The 20720-nt window shown below is 37.4% G+C and overlaps 1 protein-coding gene across 4 annotated transcripts in view; it reads left to right on the top strand.

The window, feature by feature from the left end:
* The window catches only part of LOC148879787 (exocyst complex component SEC10b-like), an 84658-nt gene extending 64267 nt beyond the window's left edge, over nucleotides 1-20391 (top strand). For 2 of the 4 annotated variants that reach the window (XM_088961457.1, XM_088961459.1), the window contains exons 20-26: nucleotides 2507-2604; nucleotides 4864-4948; nucleotides 6707-6765; nucleotides 19404-19502; nucleotides 19652-19735; nucleotides 19845-19979; nucleotides 20093-20391. In XM_088961457.1, coding sequence (XP_088817583.1) covers nucleotides 2507-2604; nucleotides 4864-4948; nucleotides 6707-6765; nucleotides 19404-19502; nucleotides 19652-19735; nucleotides 19845-19923 — 504 coding nt within the window. In that variant the 3' untranslated portion in view covers nucleotides 19924-19979; nucleotides 20093-20391. Of the gene's footprint in view, nucleotides 1-2506; nucleotides 2605-4863; nucleotides 4949-6706; nucleotides 6766-19403; nucleotides 19503-19651; nucleotides 19736-19844; nucleotides 19980-20086 lie in introns of all 4 variants that reach the window. The other 2 variants (XM_088961458.1, XM_088961460.1) reach the window with 1 other exon arrangement.
* The last annotated feature ends 329 nt before the right edge of the window (nucleotides 20392-20720 follow it).

Genomic DNA, 20720 nt, shown 5'->3' with positions numbered 1-20720 from the left:
TTATATTCAGGGCCAATTGGGGTTGCAAACTCTTTGAAGGCTGAAATGTTGGCATTGCTGCAGGGTCTTTGGCTGGCAAAGCAGCTGGGCTATAGACAGGTGGAGGTGGAAGGGGATTCCAAAGTTATTATATCATGGATGAAGTGTAACAGACATACCTTGGACTCTTAAGCATGCCTTTAAAGAAATTGAAAGGATTGCATTGGATTTAAATGCGAAATTTAAATGGATAAGGAGTGCTACTGGGTTAGCTGACTCTCTAGCTAAGCAAGGGGCTGCAAGGCAGCAACTGTACTGGGCTTCTTTGTAATCAAGCTACTGTTAATTGGTATGACATTTTTGTCATAAAAGTGCACTGATTTCATATATCTAAACCAATAAAACATTTTTTGCTGATAAAAAAAAAGCAAGATGAGAAAGGGTAGAATTAGAAATGAGTGCATTCATTGGAATCTAGGAGTAGCTGTAATAGGATGGCAAAATGAGTGAAGGTAGAATAAGATGGTCGTGCATATGAGAGAAGTTCATCAATCTTTTATGCTTAACATGTCATTTATGACTAGTAATGTTAAGTGATGACAGGCTTGGAATAGTAGAAAATAGAGAAAAGAAGACAAAAGAATAATGAGCTAAAAGTGTAGAGCAGCAGTGCCTATTCCTTATTTTATTAGACTGAATATAGTGCAAGGTAAAAAGATCATAGTATCCTTGCATCGCTAAAAGTACAAATTACAACATCAAAAACTAGATCTCATGGGGCATTACCACATAAAGTTCAGGCATTTCCTGCATAATTTACTCCCAAGTATAATTTCCTTGAACATGTTTTGGACTAAAGCAGGATGACTCAGTGATTTCAGGTGCGCCTAGGCACATAGGTGAGGCACATTTTAGGGTATGCGCCTCGCCTAGGTTCCAGGCAGAGTATTTTCAAAAGGCACATGCCTGGTGTGCCTTGTGCTTCAGCCTAGGTGTGTGCGTTTTTAAAATCTGTGCATTATTTTTTGTGTTTAGCAGTTGGGCTGGGGGCGGACGGAGTGGAGAGAATCCCATATTTGCTAATGTTGCTCATTTGTTCATCCTAATAAAAGATATTTTTAAAAGACAAAGTTATGAAACCTTTATTTTTTATAGGGATTAAGAATTTTAGACCTTAATATGGACTTACTTGGGCTTGCCTTGATGGGCTTGATTCAAGGGTGGTTTGTAGAATCAAGAATGCATAATACTTAATATCACATTAGCTATTTGAAGTAATGCAATTGGGAAAAAAATAAAGAGATTGAGTTTACATGCTTGAATATGTTTTATATGTTATGATTAATTTTATTTTAAATATGTTTTATAATGTGTTTAATTTTTTAATAATTTGCATTTTGGCATATTTTTGAATTTTTAGTTTATTTTTATTTTTATTTTTGCATTTTTGTGCCTTGCTTCAAAATGCACGTGCCTCGCCTTGCACCTCGGGTGCAAAATGGCCCTTGTGCTTTTTTTGTGCCTTTTGCTTTTAAAACACTGGGATGACTTAGACTTGCTAAGGTACCTTAACTTTGGCCATATTACCATAGAATCTATATGTAAATGGTAGTGGACTTGCAGCATATCCTAATACCAGTACCAGTAGGGGAGGCAATGGGAATCAGTCGCAGAGATGTACTAATTAGTACCAGCATCATCATTTTTGTTTTCTGAGTTTTCTCCCTAACTATTTAATCTCCTAAGACAACAGCAATAACCCATTACTAGTTCTGCTACAACTAAAGTAACCATAAACAACTCCAAGATGGACCTAAAAACTAGACGTTCAAATCCTGTCAAAGACTAACATCCTATCAGTCAATTTGCCATAACACACTCAAAACAGATAAGGCTTACAAAATATTGGTCCAATTGAATTTATAATTCAATAACCTATCTAGTGACACCAAAATCATGCAAAACAAACAAGTTTTGGTCCTTGGAAAATATGCTGGAAGAAAAGTGACGTGATTCTAACTTTAACGTTTCAAAATTCTAAAAACTCCCTAATGAACTAGAAAATTTAACGAGGAACCTCAATTTTTGATCAACTGAAAGTCATGAAATTGCTATTAGTGCAGGAGTTGGAAAAGAACTGAAGTTTTTCTCCATGGATTCCTTGTTTCCTTGTTTTTTTGATTGGAAGCAGTAACTTCATTAATACAAACTTAAGTACAACTTCCTAGAGTTAAGTACAACTGTCAACCCCTAAACAGGTGTTGAGGCCCCAGTAATCTTTCTTACAAAGCTGCCCAGAACATTCTCTCCCTCATTCTTTGTTTCCTTGTCTGCACCACACTTCCATAAGTCATGGTTTCCAGTACCATAGTATACTTTGTTCCTTTAAGTTTATTGTTGCTTATGGGTAGGACTGTGGCTTTGCAAAATGGTTTGTAATAGTGTTATTTCTTTTGTATTTTTGTGGGAACCATTTGGTTAGATCTCTTCCTGATATAAAAACTTTTCTTGTGAAATGTTTATGCAGGTTGAACGGTTGCTGTCTGCTGAACAGAAAGCTACAGATTATAGGTCCCCAGATGATGGAAATGCACCAGATCATCGGCCAACAAATGCCTGTATAAGGTAGATGAAATATCTGGTTAAGACTGTTAGTTGATTGGATTTTGTTTTAGTCCAATCCAATTAAGTCAGATTTAGACATCCATTAAGATTCATCAGATTTGACTGAATTTTAGAAGCATAGATTGAATTGGATGATCCAATAACAATCCGATAATTCAAATGCAACAATATATTACCCACATGTGCAATATTTGAGAAAGCACAAGAGAATGTTTTGGTAGCTGAGTGATGGCTTTTCTTTGTTGTTAAAATAAAATAATAAAAAATAATAAGATAAATTTAATTTTAACATGAAAAATGCTAAGAAGTTATTTTCCATCTAAATTCTCTACATTAATGTGACAATACTAAAGCCATGCTTGGGAGTGCTTATGGTAAAAATAAGTGCTTATTCAAATAAGCACTTATTTTTTGACACCCCGCTTTTTCAAGTGCTTATTTTAAAAAATAAGCACTTATTTCATATTGGCGTTTGGTGGTCTTTTTCTCCAATAAGCACTTGTGTCTCTTTTGTCCTTCATTTTCTTTCAAATTTTCAAAATATACTAACATACTCTGTAGTCCCAGCAGAGCACAGTTTCTCTTTACAGTACAAATTAATCAGAGTATTATCAAGCCCAATGCCAATCCTCACCATTTCTTCTATGTAATCATTAGCCAAAGCACTGATTACTGTACAATGTGCAAAAGAATCAAAGAATAACCTTCACTCTTCATCTCTGAGAAAATCTCAAACCCCTGTTCGAATTTCCCATGTCTATAGCAACAGCTCATAACAATAGTGTAAGTTGTAGCATTTGGGATATGACCTGATTCACCAATGTCCTTCAGGATCATTCTCGTTTCCCCTAACTTACCCGATTTGCGAAGTCCATTAATAAGTATATTGTATGTTACTAACTGGGGAAGAAATCCATGCTGTTGTAAGTTCCTAAATAACTGAAGGATATTAACAGTATAACCTGTTTTACATAGGCCATCAATCATGGTGTTATATGTAGTTGGAGATGGAGAAATATGGGATCATATCGCAGAAGATTCTGTTAGCTTCCACCGGCTGTCCAGATTTAAAGAAACAGTTCATCAAAACATTGTAACTTCATACATCAGGAATAATGTCATTTTGAAGCATTTCTTCGAACAGATCGAGACATAGTGGTAGTAAGCGATACCTCGTGGCACCAGCAATCAAAGCATTGTAAGCACCAGCAATCTTGACGAGAGGCTCCAGATTGGAAGTCGTCGATCAGAATCTCCCAGTCCTGTGTTGAGAGCTGCTTTAATGGCTTCAATGCGCTAATTTTACTGGCAATAAGAGAACTGAACCAGAGAAAGAAAATCTTGAAAGAAAACAAAGTAGGCATGTAGGGAAGCTGTGGAGGTAGTGCCGGAACAAAGAACCAAAAACCGAAAAACTGAGATCTGGGCGTTGGAAAGTTTCCACCACTGAACGAGCGAGAGCAGAATGTGACAGATCCAGATCAATACTCGATGGAGAGAGATCTGGGCATCGGAAAGTTTCCACTGCCACCGGACGCAGGGACGCCGGTTGAGTGTGTAGGTTCCCGCCACTGGGCGCAGTTGAGAAGCGTTCCGCCACTGGTTGCAGAGAGCAATGGAGAAGAAATACTCGATGGAGAAGAAACTGTGTTTTTACATTTTGGTAGAAAAAAATTGAATAAGTGCTTATTGTTTAAGCACTTAAAAAAAAGCTGAATATTTGGGCTTAAAAATCAAGCCCTTATTTTTAAAATAAGCACTTATTTTGGGCTTATATCCCAAACACCAATAAGTGGTTAATGGTGTGGTCCTGGCCCAAATAGGCACTTATTTCGTTTAAGCACTCCCAAACATGGCCTAAGCTAATCATGATGTGTCACATCAGCCTGACATGTTGGACCTACATGTACCGAGATGACATTACTCATTATTGCTCTTGTATTGTGATTATAATTGAAAGTTAATTAAACTTGTTTTGTTCACTCTATTCCATTAATGATTACCTGACATGTTGGCATCAGCTTGGTAATAAACTGGTTCCTACTATCTTAGATTGAATTGGATTCAACACTTAATGGATACCCAAATATTGAAATGAATTGGATTGGATTGGATCGAATCAAAGTTCAATCCATTACATCACTACATCCAGTTGTATCATAAGAGAACTTGCATTTTGTATTGGTATCATTATTTTTTTGATTGCAAATGGTACATTTTGTATTGATATCATTCTTCTCAATGATATCTTATGAACAGAGTTGTTGCATACCTATCTCGCGTACTTGAGGCTGCATTCACTGCATTAGAAGGTCTAAACAAACAAGCTTTCCTTACAGAACTGGTATAGCAATTTATTTCCCATTGTAGTCTTTCTTGACCATTAGTGTTTGTGCGACTGCTGTTTATTGAACTCTCTCTTGGTTGTTGCTTTACGACATTCATGTATGCAAATGAGCACATGCATAATCGATATAGGTGTGTATACTATGAATATAGTAGAACAAAGATGCATGTAAGAATTTTTTCCTGGATGGATAATTTTAAATTTTACCTAATCAAACCTGTTTTCATGTTTGACTTCACAAGATTTAATTAACTGTTTTGGTAATTCAGCCATAATTTTGATTGACTTATTAATATAACCAATGAAATGGGACATTTATCAACAATTTGTTTTTGATGTGAACAATTTTTTCCTTCTGAAGAAAATTAAGGTATAATTGTACTCTATATGCAAAAAACTTTGTACACCAGAACCCATGTGCACTAAGGTTTTCAAAATTGAAAATGCCCTATTCATAATTTCAGTAACTCATGACCTACTTATTTGCCAAATGATGAAGCATGAACATTGAGCTGATTATTCACCTGTAAAGAATTATCATATACCAATAATATTCCTGGATTTAAGTCAGTAACTCATGACCTACTTTTTTTTTATTTATAATACACTATATCAGGAGGTTATTCTTTTGTTATATTAAAGAATGAATATGGAGTTTAGTGCGGTCTAAATAGATATTCAAAATCAAAGTTGGAAGAGTGAGGGACATCCCTGAAATGCTGCCACACTTAGAGCCAAGATCTATGAGCACCTGTTGCTCTATTAAGAAATTAGTCTTAAGGAGATTCCTTGTTTTTTTTTTGGGTATTAAGAAGATTTCTTGTCAAAAGCTCATTATTCTTTCCAGAAAAGTAGTCCATATTGCCAGCTAGAATAGCTCTTATGCATCCCATTATGTCTTCTGACATATTGCACTTGCTGTACTTTGGCCGATAGAACAACTCTTTCTTTTATCTCATAAAAATACCATATTTTTTTAATATCAAGGTTTAATTTAAATATTAAGTACTAATCTTATTAATATGTTAAAATTTAAGAAAAATAAATAATAAATTAGGAATTTCATCTAAAAATAAATGTTTATGCATATATATCTTATTTTTTTTATCGTTAATGTTTCTGCCAACTTTGTTGTATACATATTAATTTTCTAGATATATCTTACTTATATGGCAACAATTGGAGTTCTGCTACTAATGATTATACCAACCACTAGTTTGTGTGAAAATTTGACACCTTAATTTTTAGAAGCATAATATACCTCATTTGTTATGGACCTCACATTTACTATCTAAATGCTAGTTTCAGATCATATGGTCAGTCCCAAGTATGTATTAATCCTGATTTAATGATTTTCCAAGTTTATTCATAGGTTTTCATCAGTTACAGAAACTTAACTTATTACTCCATTATTTTTAAGTTCCTCATCCTTTTTTTTTAAATCCATCCCATGTGACAGATGTTCATATTGAAACTGAAGTCTAGAACCTTGATAACACTACTGTGCTCTGATCCTTTTATTCATTTTCAAAATACCTCTTTCATGAGATAAACTAAGGATGGATAATATTCACCATGGATCATATCCACTTAAAGTAACACCCTTCATTCATTTGCATCTGATCCTTATGACCTGGTTATGCTCCTAACCCGTGCTATATTGAAATATTATGTTTATTCTCTCTTTCTGTTTCTGCTGTAGGAACTTTGTTGTTTATTTTTGAAATTATAATGATTTGAAGTTTATCATTTTAGGGAAACCGCTTACATAAAGGGCTGCTTAATCATTGGCAGAAGTATACTTTCAACCCCAGGTAGTACTCCTTTCTCTGACTTGTTCATTTTTGTATAAAGTTACACAAGCAACATTAGTATGATAATACCAAATTCACCAAAAAAAAGAAAATACCAAATTCTGTTTGTAAGAGTCGCCTTTATATTACATTTTTCTTTGGAGGAAAAGTAAAGTATAATTGTATTATATGTGTAAAGAGTAAAGCCTATTACAGTAAGTACGGTTAGAGACTGTACAGAGAGAGAATACACAGTATTTCAGAATTGGAAATAATAACAAATAGAGGGCTTCTGTTGAGATGTTAGTTCCTTGTGCCCACGAATGGATTTTGCTGACATATTCATATTATGAATCATTTCATCAGTTTGAGAGGATATGTCTTCAAAAATTCTGCTATTCCTCTCCACCCAAATAGTCCAAAAGACAGTAGCATGAAGCATGTACCACCAATTTGTCTTTACTAAATAACTGCTCCACATACCAGCTATTGAGAAAGTCAAGAACAGTATTAGGAAACAACTAACTCAGGTGCAAGTTACCAAGCAGATGACCCCAAATAGGCAGCCTTCGTATTACATTATGCAGTAAATTTTGCTTGTAAATTAAATTTATAAAGTTAAAAGGATTTCAAGAAAAAAGTACAGGAGAAATTAACTACTGAAACAATGGATAGAAAAAAGTCTTCTTCATGGTTGCTTGTTGGTATTTTATTTTGCATGAAGTGCCAAGGTGTAAGGATGCTTGGTTGTGCTTGTATCAATCTTTTACCTCATTTTTCTTCTCCTGTGCCGGTTATATTGAACTTTTGCTCTTCTTCCCTCTTGCTTTATGTCTTTGTTTATTCCAGCCCTTGATTCCAAGACTGAGCTTTTCTATATAGATCATCCAAACTTGAAGAAGCAAGGGACATGATTTCCAGGGAAAGAACTACATAACTGACATAAAATACTAATAGCATTGTTTCCAAATGGAAAAAAGTATCTGTCCTTGTATCCTAGGACCTGTATGCAGGAACAGATAGAGTAAGAACCTGACCTTGTGGTTCCTGAGATTAAATGCACATATAAATACTGGTAGGTGAATGATGAATCAAATAATAGTGTGGAAATGTGAATGATACCTAGTATATACACTTGACTCTCTTTCCTATAAGAAAGTAAAGCGTAGCAATTACCTACATTCCATGAAATTTTCCATCACAGGTAGGAGCTAATGTACAGATCTGCAGGCATGATCTAAATGATTTGCTAAGAAGAACTGAGGGCATACATTTCTACTAAGATAACTCGAATAAAAACTTGGTGAATCTTAGTAATGATCAAAGGCCAGTAGAAATTACTTATTCTATTACCCTGCCATAATCTCATCATATTTGCTCTCATGAACAGTTCATGATATATTCCAGTGTTGTCAGACACTCAAGTCTAGTAAACGTACATCTTCCTTTTGTTATTTATAAAACCAAACATAGTTATACTAAATTATTCTCTTTCCAATTTCATTTCATATTACACCTTTTCCCCAGATTTTTGTGCCTGCTCTTCTGCCCTTTCTAGTGTTATTGTCCCTTCTGATGTACTAGACGCTTTAAGAGTGGGAAGAATCAATGGTTGGAGAGATGAGTGCTCTTTAGAATGGCATTTGGGAGGTGGTTGACATATGGCCGGGTTTGGTTTGGAACAGGGCGTATCAGTCCTAAACCGATTATTAATTGGGACAAAATCATAGACCCAGAACTGTCCCGATTATTAATCGGGATAATCGGGTCTGACCTGATTATACTGAGATCTATAATTATATATGCTAATAACAACTTAAAACTTCATTTTTGATAATATGACCTTAATAAAAATAATAATAAAATAGTAATTGTTTATATGCTAATAAATTAAGTGCATCTGCTAATTGGGTCAGTTTCCTATTTCAAATTGGAGTCTAAAGGGGGAACATACGAGTTAGTAAGTTGATTCTACAAACGTGGGCGAAAGACAAAAGAGTTCCCATTGAAATTTGAAAGACCCCTAATGCCCTTCATATAAGCCAAAAATTTAGGTCATTTGACTCCTCCCTTAATTTGAGAAAGCAGATTTTCCGCTCGGAAGTTCTTCTCCACTCTACGGTGTGGCGCAAGCTTCTACATTTCAGATATTCTTCTTCTTCTTTCCCACCAGCAGCAGTGTGTCTTCGATTCCTCTTTCTCTATCTCTCCCTCCCTCCCTGTCTTCTAGCCACTGCCGTTGCAACTCTCAGTAGCAGCGGCAGTTCTTTCCAATTTTACTCTTATTTTGATAAATTATTTTTTTATTTTTTATAAATTATATTTGTATTAATTATTAATGTAATCATTCATGGAGAGAGAGAGACGAGAGAGAGAGAAAGAGAAGAAGAGGAAGATATGATTGAGAGAAAAAGAAAACTACTTCTGGCTGCCGCCAGGTCATTATTTATATTAACTTAATGTAAAAAGAATGGAGATTACAAGTATGCCCCTGGCAGCACTTCCTAGAAACAAACTAATAAGAAAGAAAGAAAATAACTAACTGACAACATCTTAAGCTGACAACCCACTAACAACAACTATAAAATAACAATTAAATAATCCTCACAACACTCCCCCTCAAGTTGGGCTGAATATGTCTATCATGCCCAGCTTGTCACATAACTCATTGTGCCGCGAGTATGGAAGCCCTTTTGTGAGGACATCAGCGAGTTGTTCCTTGGAGTTGACATAAGGGATGCAAATTTCCTTTTTTTTTTCCAATTTTTCCCTTATGAAGTGTTTGTCCACCTCAATGTGCTTGGTCCTCTCATGTAGGATAGGGTTGCTGGCGATGTTTATGGCTGCCTTGTTGTCACAGTAAAGAGACATAGGATTATGAACAACAACTCCAAGCTCCCCTAGAAGATTTTTTAGCCAAAGGACTTAAGCCACCCCATGTGTCATAGCTCTATATTCAGCTTCAGCATTTTTATGGCTGCCTTTCAGTCATCCACAACACCTGCCCAATCAACATCTGTAAAAACTTCCACCTTTAGGTGATTATGTTTACTGAATAGTAGACCTGTTCCGGGATACTTTTTCAAGTATCTAAGAACTCTCTTTGCTGAATAGGCAATGTTTGGACGGGTCATAGACAAATAAATCAGCTTTCCCACTAACCTTTGGAATTGTTTCACATCTTTCAGAGGTTCACCATCACAGTCACCCAACTTGTGGTCAACATCCATGGGAGTATTTGCTGGCCTTGCACCTAATTTTCCTGTTTCCTGTAATAGATCAATGGTGTATTTCCTTTGAGAAATGAAGATACCCTTTTCTGAGCGGGCGACTTCAATTCCAAGGAAATACTTCAGGGGATCTAAATCTTTCACATCAAATTTAGATGCAAGGAATTGTTTCAATTTTTGTATTTCTGAACTCCAATTTCCTGTAATGATGATATCATCCACATACACTACCAATACAACAACCTATTCCTGACATCTCTTCACAAAGAGTGTATGATCAGACTGACATTGTTTGAAGCCCACTTGCTGAACTGCCATGTGAAACTTACTGAACCAAGCTCTGAGAGATTGTTTAAACCATAAAGAGACTTTCTCAGCTTGCGCACCTTATTTTCACTTCCCTTGGCACAGAATCCAGGGGGTTGAACCATGTATACTTCCTCCTCTAAGTCACCATTCAAAAAAGCATTCTTTATGTCTAGTTGATGCAATTCCCAGTCAAAGTTAGCAGCTAATGATAGGAGAACCCTAATTGAGTTCATCTTAGCTAATGGAGCAAAAGTCTCATCATAGTCAATTCCGTACACTTGAGTGTACCCTTTGGCTACTAATCTTGCTTTGTACCTTTCAACTGTTTCGTCTGCCTTGTGTTTAACTGTAAACACCCACTTACACCCCACGGGGCCTTTCCCCTTTGGAAGATCCACCAATTCCCAAGTTTGATTTTTATGAAGAGCATTAATCTCCTCCTTCATGGCATCTGTCCGTTCGGGGTATTTTAAGGCTTCTGCAACATTTCTAGGAACAAGGATGCAATCAACTATGAATAAAAAGGCTCGGTATGAGGGGGAAATGTGATCATAGGAGACAAACTGGGTAATGGGGTGTTTGGTAGTGCATGATCTGACTCTCTTTCTTTGAGCAATATGAATGTCAAGGTCATTCATAGTAGGAGTAGGGGTATTAGTAGATGCAACAGGGATTGGACTTACCTCATAGGAGTCTAACGGTGTCGGTTGCTCAATGTTTGGTTGCTCCACATCTCTATCACATTGTTGATCTCTACGACGTGTACGTTGGAAGACACAAAAGGGAGCAAGGTCCGGAATAGAAGGAAGAGAGACTTGGCGCACCTGAACCTGCTTCTCCTCTTCCACACTACTACTCTCCCCCCTGAGGAGAAGTAGGGAAGAATGGCTCAGACTCAGAAGGACACACCCATAGACACAAAAAACTTATGACTAATGGGATTAAAGCATCGATACCCTTTTTGAGAGGAGGGATACCTCATAAAGATACAAGGAATGGACCGGGGGGTCTAACTTACCTCGAGACGGAGACAAATCATGGACAAAGGCACGATAACCAAAAACTCTCATGCGAATGAAAAATAAAGGGGACTGAGGGAACACCAACTGATGAGGGGCCATGTAGTTCAGCACTTTGGAGGGCATGCAATTGATAACATAAGTAGCTACAAGTATAGCATCCATCCAAAACCTTTTTGGAATATTCATGTGTAACATCATCCCGCAAGTTACCTCAAGGAGGTGTCTGTTTTTTCTTTCTGCAACACCATTTTGTTATGGTGTTCTGGCGCATGAGCTCCTGTGAATAGATCCGTGGGAGGCAAAGAACACATTGAGCTCACCATGGAAGTATTCTTTTGCATTGTCGGATTGGAAGATCTGTATTTCAACATGGAATTGCGTAAATACCATCATCTGGAAGTCTTTCACAATCTTTGGAACTTCATCTCTATTACGCATAGGGAATACCCATGTATAGCGAGAGTAGTCATCGATCAATGTGATAAAGTACTTATATCCGCCCTCAGAGATTACAGTAGTAGGCCCCCATACATCAGAATACACAACATGAAAATGAATACTTGATCTTTTATTATTTGAGTGAAAAGTTGTTCTACATTGTTTGCTCAACTGACACGTTTGACACTGGAACTCTGACATTGAACATGACTTAAATAAAAACGGAAACAAAGACTTTTCTATTTCAAAAGAAACATGACCTAACCGATTATGCCACAAAAAAAAAATTGACTCTTATTTGACTGACTATGTGACTCTGAGGATGACACCGAGAGACCAGCTTTGTTGTCAAGAATGTAGAGACCATCCACTAGGCTCCCTCTACCAATTGTCCTCCCAAAAGTTAGGTCCTAAAAAACACATGAACCAGGAAAAAAGGTTACACTATAGTTTAAAGAGCTTGTGATACTACTAATTGAAAGCAAATTTATAGGAAGTTAAGGGACATGCAATACACAATTCAGGTTAAGGCCATGGGGAAGAGATATTGATCCTTGGCCTGCAATGGAGGAGAATGATCCATCTGCAAGCCTCACTTTATCCCTTCCTAACAAAAGGCTATAAGTCTGAAATAAGTTCGGCTTACCGGTCATGTGGTTAGAGGCCCTTGAGTCAATGATCCAAGGGGAACCAGTGGGAGTGACATGGAATGCAGAAGCCGTATTACCTGATGTAGATGCAAATGAAGTAGAAGGAGTACCAGTGACTGAGCTATCCATTTGTCGCAAAGCCCTATCATATGACTCCAAGTGGTCTCTAAAGGAATTCCTTATATCTTCCTTGGGGTCAGAATTATTAAAGTGGTCCCGGGTAGTACTGGCAACCTGAGTATCTTGGGTTGCCAGATGTGTTGCATTATGTGTCGTGTTCATCTTCTTCTGACCTTGCCCTTTACCCTGTTCTTGGTTCTTCACTACCCATTTGGGTTTCCCGTGAATGTCCCAACATGTGTCATGTGTATGCCGTGAGCACCGACAATGGGTACAAAACAACTTGTCTTTATCATTAGCCTTCTTGGTGTCACTTTTCTTCCCCATGTTGTTATTACTCATTGCAGCCAAAGCAACTTGTTGCTGCCCCTTGGTTGTAACCATCATACTCTGCCTACTTTCTTCCGATTGAACAAGGGAGTATACCTCATGAACCGATGACAACTCTTTGCTTCCTAAGATCTGAACTCTCAAGGGTTCATAGGCAGGGTTCAGTCCCAACAAGAAAGCAAACACACGCTGCTGAGAAACCAGCTTCCTGTAGGCCTTAGCATCGTCATCATGTTTCCACTCTATAGCCTGATAATGATCCAATTCTTTCCATATGGAAGTAAGGGCTGAATAATAGGAAGACAAACTACGATTACCCTGTTTACAGGTTGAGGATTCAGCTTGCAACTGGTAAACCTTGGCATAATGCCTTTGCTCAGAATAGGTAGTTTTGGCCTGTTCCCAAATCTCACTAGCGGTGTCTGCCCACATAAAGTTCTTCACATCAGGTTCCATGGCTGCAAGGAGCCAAGACATCACCATACTGTTTTCTTGGTCCCACCTATCTTGTTCAATTGCCTCACTCTTGGGTTCTTTCACCCTTCCATTTATGTAACCAGTTTTTCCCCTTGCCATTACATAAAGTTTTACACTTTTAGCCCACTCCAGGTAGTTTAGACCATTTAAAGGGGTAATGGGCATGGGAAACATCATGTTTTCACCTCCCATACCAGCTGTGCTGCGGGTCGGTGTAACCCCCTATGAAGTTGAATCATAGTTTGCCATAGAGTACTGCTGAACTTAGACCAAATCCCACACAACTACACAATAGCCACAAACAGAATACCAACCCTCAAGAAATTTACTTCTGGGATATGGAAAAGAAAACAAAAAACTGCTGAAATCAACTCAGTGATGGTTCAGTCATTAAAACAGCCCAGTAATCAGTCCAACACCAGCCAAGGCAGACGGTAGAATAGTATACTATCAGTCCGACTACAACCCATACAGTCTAACAATCCAGCATCCAAACGAATGTATAGAACCAAGGAATAAGGCCTTCACACCATTGGCCAAAAAAAAAAAAAAAAAAGAACACATACCCTGTCTAGCACCTGTACGAAGGTGCCAACCAGAAACTGACTTCACAACATCGAACAGAGAAGAAAGGGAGTCTCTTTCTGCGTCGTCCTTCTTCGATTAGGGTTTCCTTGATATTACGACCAAGGAAGAGCCATAGGTAGTCTGTTAGGGTTTCTTTGTCTTTCACGTCCAAGAAATCAAAGAAGGAAAAGAGGACGAAGTAGGTTCAAATAGGAGAGACCGAAATTCTTTTATAGCCCAGAACCTTGCTCTGATACCATGTAATCATTCATGGAGAGAGAGAGAGACGAGAGAGAGAAAGAGAAGAAGAGGAAGATATGATTGAGAGAAAAAGAAAACTACTTCTGGCTGCCACCAGTTCATTATTTATATTAACTTAATATAAAAAGAATGGAGATTACAAGTATGCCTCTGGCGGTACTTCCTAGAAACAAACTAATAAGGAAGAAAGAAAATAACTAACTGACAGCATCTTAAATTGACAACCCACTAATAGCAACTATAAAATAACAATTAAATAATCCTCACAACAATTAATTATTTTAATTTGTATTAATTATTAAATATTTTAATAGTTTTAATATATTAATTTGATAATTATTAATTTTTTTATTGCTTCATGGTCTTTATTACTATTTCCATTATTATTTTAACTCTTAATAATTTATTTTGTAATTTATAAATTGATATGCATTTTTCAATTTTATTCTTACTTTAATAAATTATTTTTTATTTTTTTGTAATTTACTCATATTTTTCAATATTATTTTGAATTTAATAAATTATTTTTATGAAATAGTGCAAACTGAACTCAAAATTACCAAATAGTCTATTTTATGGGTAAAATATCAATGAATTTCAGATGCTCAAGGTTTGATCCAGCACAGACAACCTTCTTTATTCAGAGCCTCTAAAAAGTTGAAAACATAGTTGTCAAGGCGACTAGGCGGGGCTAGGCGACCATGGGGTGCCTAGGCGATGGAAGTTTGGAAAACTAAGGAGATGATGATGATGAGTGGAGAAAGGGAGGGCTGAGGAGTATAGGGGCAGAGCCCCTGTTTTTTCGAGTGAAATTTGGAAAAGAGAAAGAAGAGACTACAGAAAGGGAGGACTGGCGACTGTATTTTGAAAAAAAATGGAAAATATGTCTGAAATCTGAAGAAGAAGAAGAAGTGTTCATTTCTACTTGTCTTAATATTAAAATGATTCCATGTAGCAGATTTATTTTAAAAGAATACAACAATCAATAAAATATCAAAACAGTAAATTAAAAAAAAAAAGTTTTATATATGTATGTAGGTGCCCGCCTTGTATGTAAGCGCCCGCTTAAGTCTGGGCAGACGCCTAGTATGCAAAACCTGGGGCGTTTGGGTGAGGCGACCATGAAAAACTGCCTAGTCGCCTAGGTGACATCTAGGCGCCCACCTAGGCGTTGCCTTGACAACTAGACTTGAAAATCAACTCTCTTTTCAGATTTCAGATTTATCAAACACCACCTTAAACAAGGACTTCAGCTCCTAAACAACTCTAATAACACTTTCCTAATCCAACTAAATAGTAATTACTAAAAATAGCAAACTGTGAGTTTACTAAAAATAGTAATTACAGGAATTACTATCAATAGTAAGTCCGAGAGTTACCGGAAATAGTAATTTCAAAACAGCAATAAAAATTAAAAAAAATAGAACCCTATTCTTAAGATACCCACAACTAGAAAATAAAAAGCAGAAACAGTACCGAGACCCTATAATCCAAAAATTCTGAAATTTGTCTAGGAATTGAAAAATCAGTTTGTTTCCCCATGAATTCTTTCCTTGTGTCAAGTTTCTGCATCGACTATATAGCATATTAGCATAAGCACCTCTAAAATATGTAAAATATTATATTTGGAGAAATTATTCTATAAAAAATATGCATACACTAGAAATTTAATTAAAATTGGAACGAAACATGTCTTGAGAAATGACATTTAGCTTAAAAAACTGATTTTTTTTAGGAGAGTTAACTGATTGTATTAATAAAAGGAAATGTACATGAGAGGATGTACAAACCATCAGCTGTAGTATTTAGTTAGCTGGGAATCCAGATTAGATTTACATCCAAGGTGTTGAAAATGTATCTAGCCTCGGACAGTTAATGAGATGGTCTCCAAGGGCCTCCCTCCTCCCCTAACCATCTTATTGTGTTTGCAGAGTCTCTGTCTCTTTTTATAGAACAGACCAGCTCTTTTCTTTAGCAACTCAAAGACCTTTAAATGCAGCCATGGCTTCTACTTTTGAAGAATCAGCAGCCTCAATTGGGCCACTAAAAGCCCACTTAATGCTTTCACCCCTTCCTCTAAAAACTCCACCAATCCCCGTAACTCCGGTGTTGCCCAAAGCACTGCCATCGGAATTTAGAGTCAGCTCTGATACCAAATTGACAGGAACAGCAATTGACATGCAAGAATGTCTAGGTTAAGAGAAGGATTTCCCCCAAATTTCTTTTCAAATCATTCAGAGGTAAGCCTTTGAACTCTGCGGAAACAGAAGCCCACAGATTGCCCAAGAAAATAATGTGGGAAAGCAAATCTTCAAAGGATCTAGTTCTCTTTTCAAAGAGACGATTGTTTCTTTCTTCCCAAACACACCATATCACTACTTGGATAATTGTGCACCGATAAATTTCCCCCTTACTTCCAAGATCATTACCCCTCCACTGCTGGATGGAGTCAATTATGTTTTCAGGAAAAACCCAGCTGTACCCTACAAGATGAAGGGCCTGTTCGTTTGCTCTGGCGTCTAAGGTCTGAAAGTGCAATAATTACATTAAGAGGTATATTGGTATTGGTGAATTTTTCTTTCCTCTAAACTCTGAATGTAGAGAATGTTGTTCTGAATTCTGAATTTTGAAAATCGTTAAATATCTATTTTAACCCCATATATGAGAATTTTTGTTTGCGTTTTGGGGGTTATCATTGGAAAACAAAAACTTGTAAGATTCCTCCTTAAGAGATAAGAGATGAGAGGAAACAAACACCCATTTTCCTCTCAAAGTTGTAAGATTCCTCTTAAGAGATAAGAGTTAAGAGGAAACAAACAGTCCCTAAAGAAGTAGAATCATATTTTCCTTGTTTCTGGGCAGTGAAGGAGGTGATCAGTGGATTCGCCTTCCTTCAGACATAATGGGCACGCATGGGGGTAGATAAACAATCTGCCCTTGTTCTTCTTCTGAACCAAGTCACACGTGTTGATTTTGTTGAGGCACGCCTCCCACACAAAGAAAGAGACTAGGGGGAATATTGGAGCACCAGACCCTCTTGTGAGGGAAACTAGAGTTGGAGATTCCAAAAAACCAAGGCTCCGAAAGACTTGGTTGAGAAATTGCCATCAGGTTGAAGCTTCCAAATGCGTTGACCTGGGGTTGCTAAGGAAATGTAAACCTCACTTAGAGAACTTAAGAGATTTGCAATCTCATCAATCTCTATACTTCTTAAAGGTCTTCTGAAATTTAGATTCCAGTTAATTCCAGAGGCAAGAATTGGATACAGGAAGCAACAGTAGCATCTTTGGAAAGAGATGGCTTGAAAAGGCGAGGAGAAGTGTTGGCCAAGGTGTCTGACCCCCACCAAAGGTCAGTCCAAATTTTGATTTTAAGCCCATTACCCACTTAATATCTGGTGAAAGAAATGAAAGAGGAGAAAGTTGAAGAAATACCTTTCCAACGGTTTGAAGCTTTTACCCAATTCAAATGCACCTTACTACTCGATTAAAAAACCAGATATTGCATGACATATGGATATCACATGGGGTACTTGTACCCTTACTGTGTCCATGATTTTAGGAAATGGAGTCGTATCCCCATTTCTCATATCTGTCCCTATCTAGGAATCATAGCAGATGATTAATTAGCCAGTGTGCTGACCAAGGCGGTTGAGAAGTCATGACTTTTCATATTCTTGCCAAGCTTGGTATGCATGATATCTATATACCAATTTGATCTATATGTATTAGAAGTATAGTAATAATTTGCTTCTGGCATACATTATTAATAAAGGTATTGTGGTCATTGTACTCTTCTCAAATTAATATGGATCATGGACAGACCAACTTCTAATCTATTTGTCTCTCAAAATCTTCTTGTAAGAGCATAGACATGTGAACTGACATAGACCTGAATTAAATCGAACCATGTCAGCCTAGTCCAACGACCAACCTGGGTTACCGAAGCAGTAATTCAGAACTAATTATAGGAGTAATGTAAGAATAAACTAGTCTGACAGATAAGTCACCTTGGCTGACATGGCATAGAAGATTCCAAAAACCTTTTTTCACTTGAGAAAAGAGGATCCAAATTTAAGGGGGGATCTGAATATTCTCTCTCCATTTTCTTCCCCTCTCTGACTCGAATCCTTTCTCTCTCTTCTCTCTCTGAAAACTGATCCTTTACCAAGGGAACTATGGTGGCTTGATACCTCTCTCAAGGATATGTAGCGCAGCCCCTCCAGGGATCTGGTCATCCTCTACCTCCCATTGATTCCCCCCTTCTCTTCTGATAAACCCTGCTGCTGTGTGAAGGTTAGTGAGCTGTTTCGAGGGAGCTCGCCCTCCTGAAATGGATGAGAGGTAGGAGAGAGAGAGAGAGAGAGAGAGGAAGAAAGTAAGGAATATCTCAATGATTATTCGCTTCATGTATTTCAGAAAATGGCCTATATAGCAAATGGCCAGCTGTCCTCTAACCGACTTTGACACTCTCAGTACATAATCAATTTAACAAACTTGGTCGTTGGTTATACACAAGGGTGATGGGCGGTGTCACGCATGATCCTTGGACTGTTATGGACAGGCCCCTGTGCCTGATGGGCCTGGTCCGCACCGTGTGGCTCTTCTCCTCCACTGGGCCTAACATCTTCACTGCCATCTCTCATATCTTTGGGGACCAGACCATCATCACTATGTCCATGGGCAAACACTTCTTTCTCTCTTCTCTTTCTTATCTACTACAGCATCAGATTGATTGCAATTACAGAGAATCCAACTGTAGTGGTATGACATGTAAGATATTTTTGAAACAGGTTTATGACTTGGTGGTTTGTATCTTGCCTTCTAAAATCTTTGCATGAGTTTGAAACTTCCTATTGTCATTTTGATAATAAAGATTAGCAGTTGACTTGGGTGATTTGCTGAAAATTGCACAATTTGTTAGGAATATAGTCCAATTTTCTATGAACTGTCTGGATTAATAGCATGGTCCAACCATTCAAACTGATCCAGGTCTGACGGCATTGGTATATTGAGTAGTGTTTTCCTATACTTTAAAAAAAGGACTAAACCAAACAATCTGACCATTTTTTTTTGGTTCCCACTGTCATCCTTTTCCTATTATGATACTAGCAATCAGGAGTAATTCTTTGTTTCTCATATTTTTTAAGTGCAGGTGTTTTTTTAAAAACTTTCTTCCTTGTATATATGGTAACAACCATAGGTGCAACATCTCTCATGTTCTATATGATTTACTTGCCTACATTATCCTTACAGTGGTGGTCTGCGTCTGAAGCGTGATATAACAGAGTATGGGGAGTTTGTGCGCAGCTTTAATGCTCCCACAGTCGATGAGAAATTTGAATTGTTGGGCATGTAAGTAGAAGAAGTCCTGTCAGAACTTGTTTCTGTTTCTAATCTTAATCTCTGATCTTATCCCTCCACTTCAACTCCAAAGAGAAAGCAAAATCAAATATCTAGTTTGTGGAATCTCAACTTGGAAACATTTTTTTTAATGTTTTCAGCATGGCGAATGTCTTTATTGTTGCACCTGAGAGCCTTTCCACATTGTTCGAGGGTACCCCAAGCATCCGGAAAGATGCGCAAAGGTATAAATTACTCTTTCAATAGCTATTTATCGCCTTTTTTTTTCATCCTCCTGCTGGGCAGGTTTTTATGTGCAATAATTAACTGTTAATGGCTTTGCTGTTATTCCAGATTCATTCAGCTTAGGGAGGATTATAAGACTGCAAAACTTGCATCTAGACTTAGTTCATTGTGGCCAAGTTCTAGTTAATTTGCGATTCGTTTGGGCGATTAGTTAGAACAAGAGCAACATGCAAGCTGAATCAGGTACATGAGACCAATAATTTTTTTGAGGTGTCTTCAAAAGTATTACAGTACTTAAGCAATTGTAGAGATTCATTGGTTGCTTTCAAGCAATAAACGGATTCTGGTAGTGGCAGGACCGTGCCGAGGAGTCGCTTGCAATTGGGCCATCTCGCGTGGAAGATCTTATACATTTTCTGGTTGTTTATCGATGTTTGTATCTTGATTAGTTTTGATGGAAAGACCAAAAGATGTGTACCCTATTGGGTCTGACGTGTATGCCGTTAGGTGCGATTTTATTGCTTGTACCACAAACTGACAGATCAAAGGATGAATGATCATGTATCTATTCTGTAATACTGTTCACTGGACATACATCTAGCAGTTCTATATCTTTATTTAATGTGAAAGTTGGAGGCTTCGTGTGTGTATATAACAGAGCTGAGCTGTATCACACAACGTGTATATGACTATATGAGATCTTTGCTTCTAGATGAGAGTGAGAGAGATTTGTTTCTTGGATTTCTCCTCGATTTTTCAGCCTCGGGAATAGTAATAACTATTTCTGACCGTTCAACATACAAGGGGTATTTATCTTTGACCAGATGCTTCTGTTCACGAGCATTGCCTTTTCTCTTTTTTTTCTTAGTTAATCAATGCTTGAAATTGCATGTTTTACGCAAAACGGAGTTGCAAGGGAAAGGTATTAGCCAGGTGGCAATGGTTTATTGGGTAGTTATGGGCAGCACATCTGGACTAATAAGT

The sequence above is a fragment of the Nelumbo lutea genome, chromosome 1 (genome assembly GCF_056320005.1).
Source record: "Nelumbo lutea isolate HS-2025 chromosome 1, American lotus-T2T, whole genome shotgun sequence".
Taxonomy (NCBI): Eukaryota; Viridiplantae; Streptophyta; class Magnoliopsida; order Proteales; family Nelumbonaceae; genus Nelumbo; species Nelumbo lutea.
The sequence above is the reverse complement of the archived record's forward strand: the minus strand, read 5'-3'. Positions and strand labels throughout refer to the sequence as shown.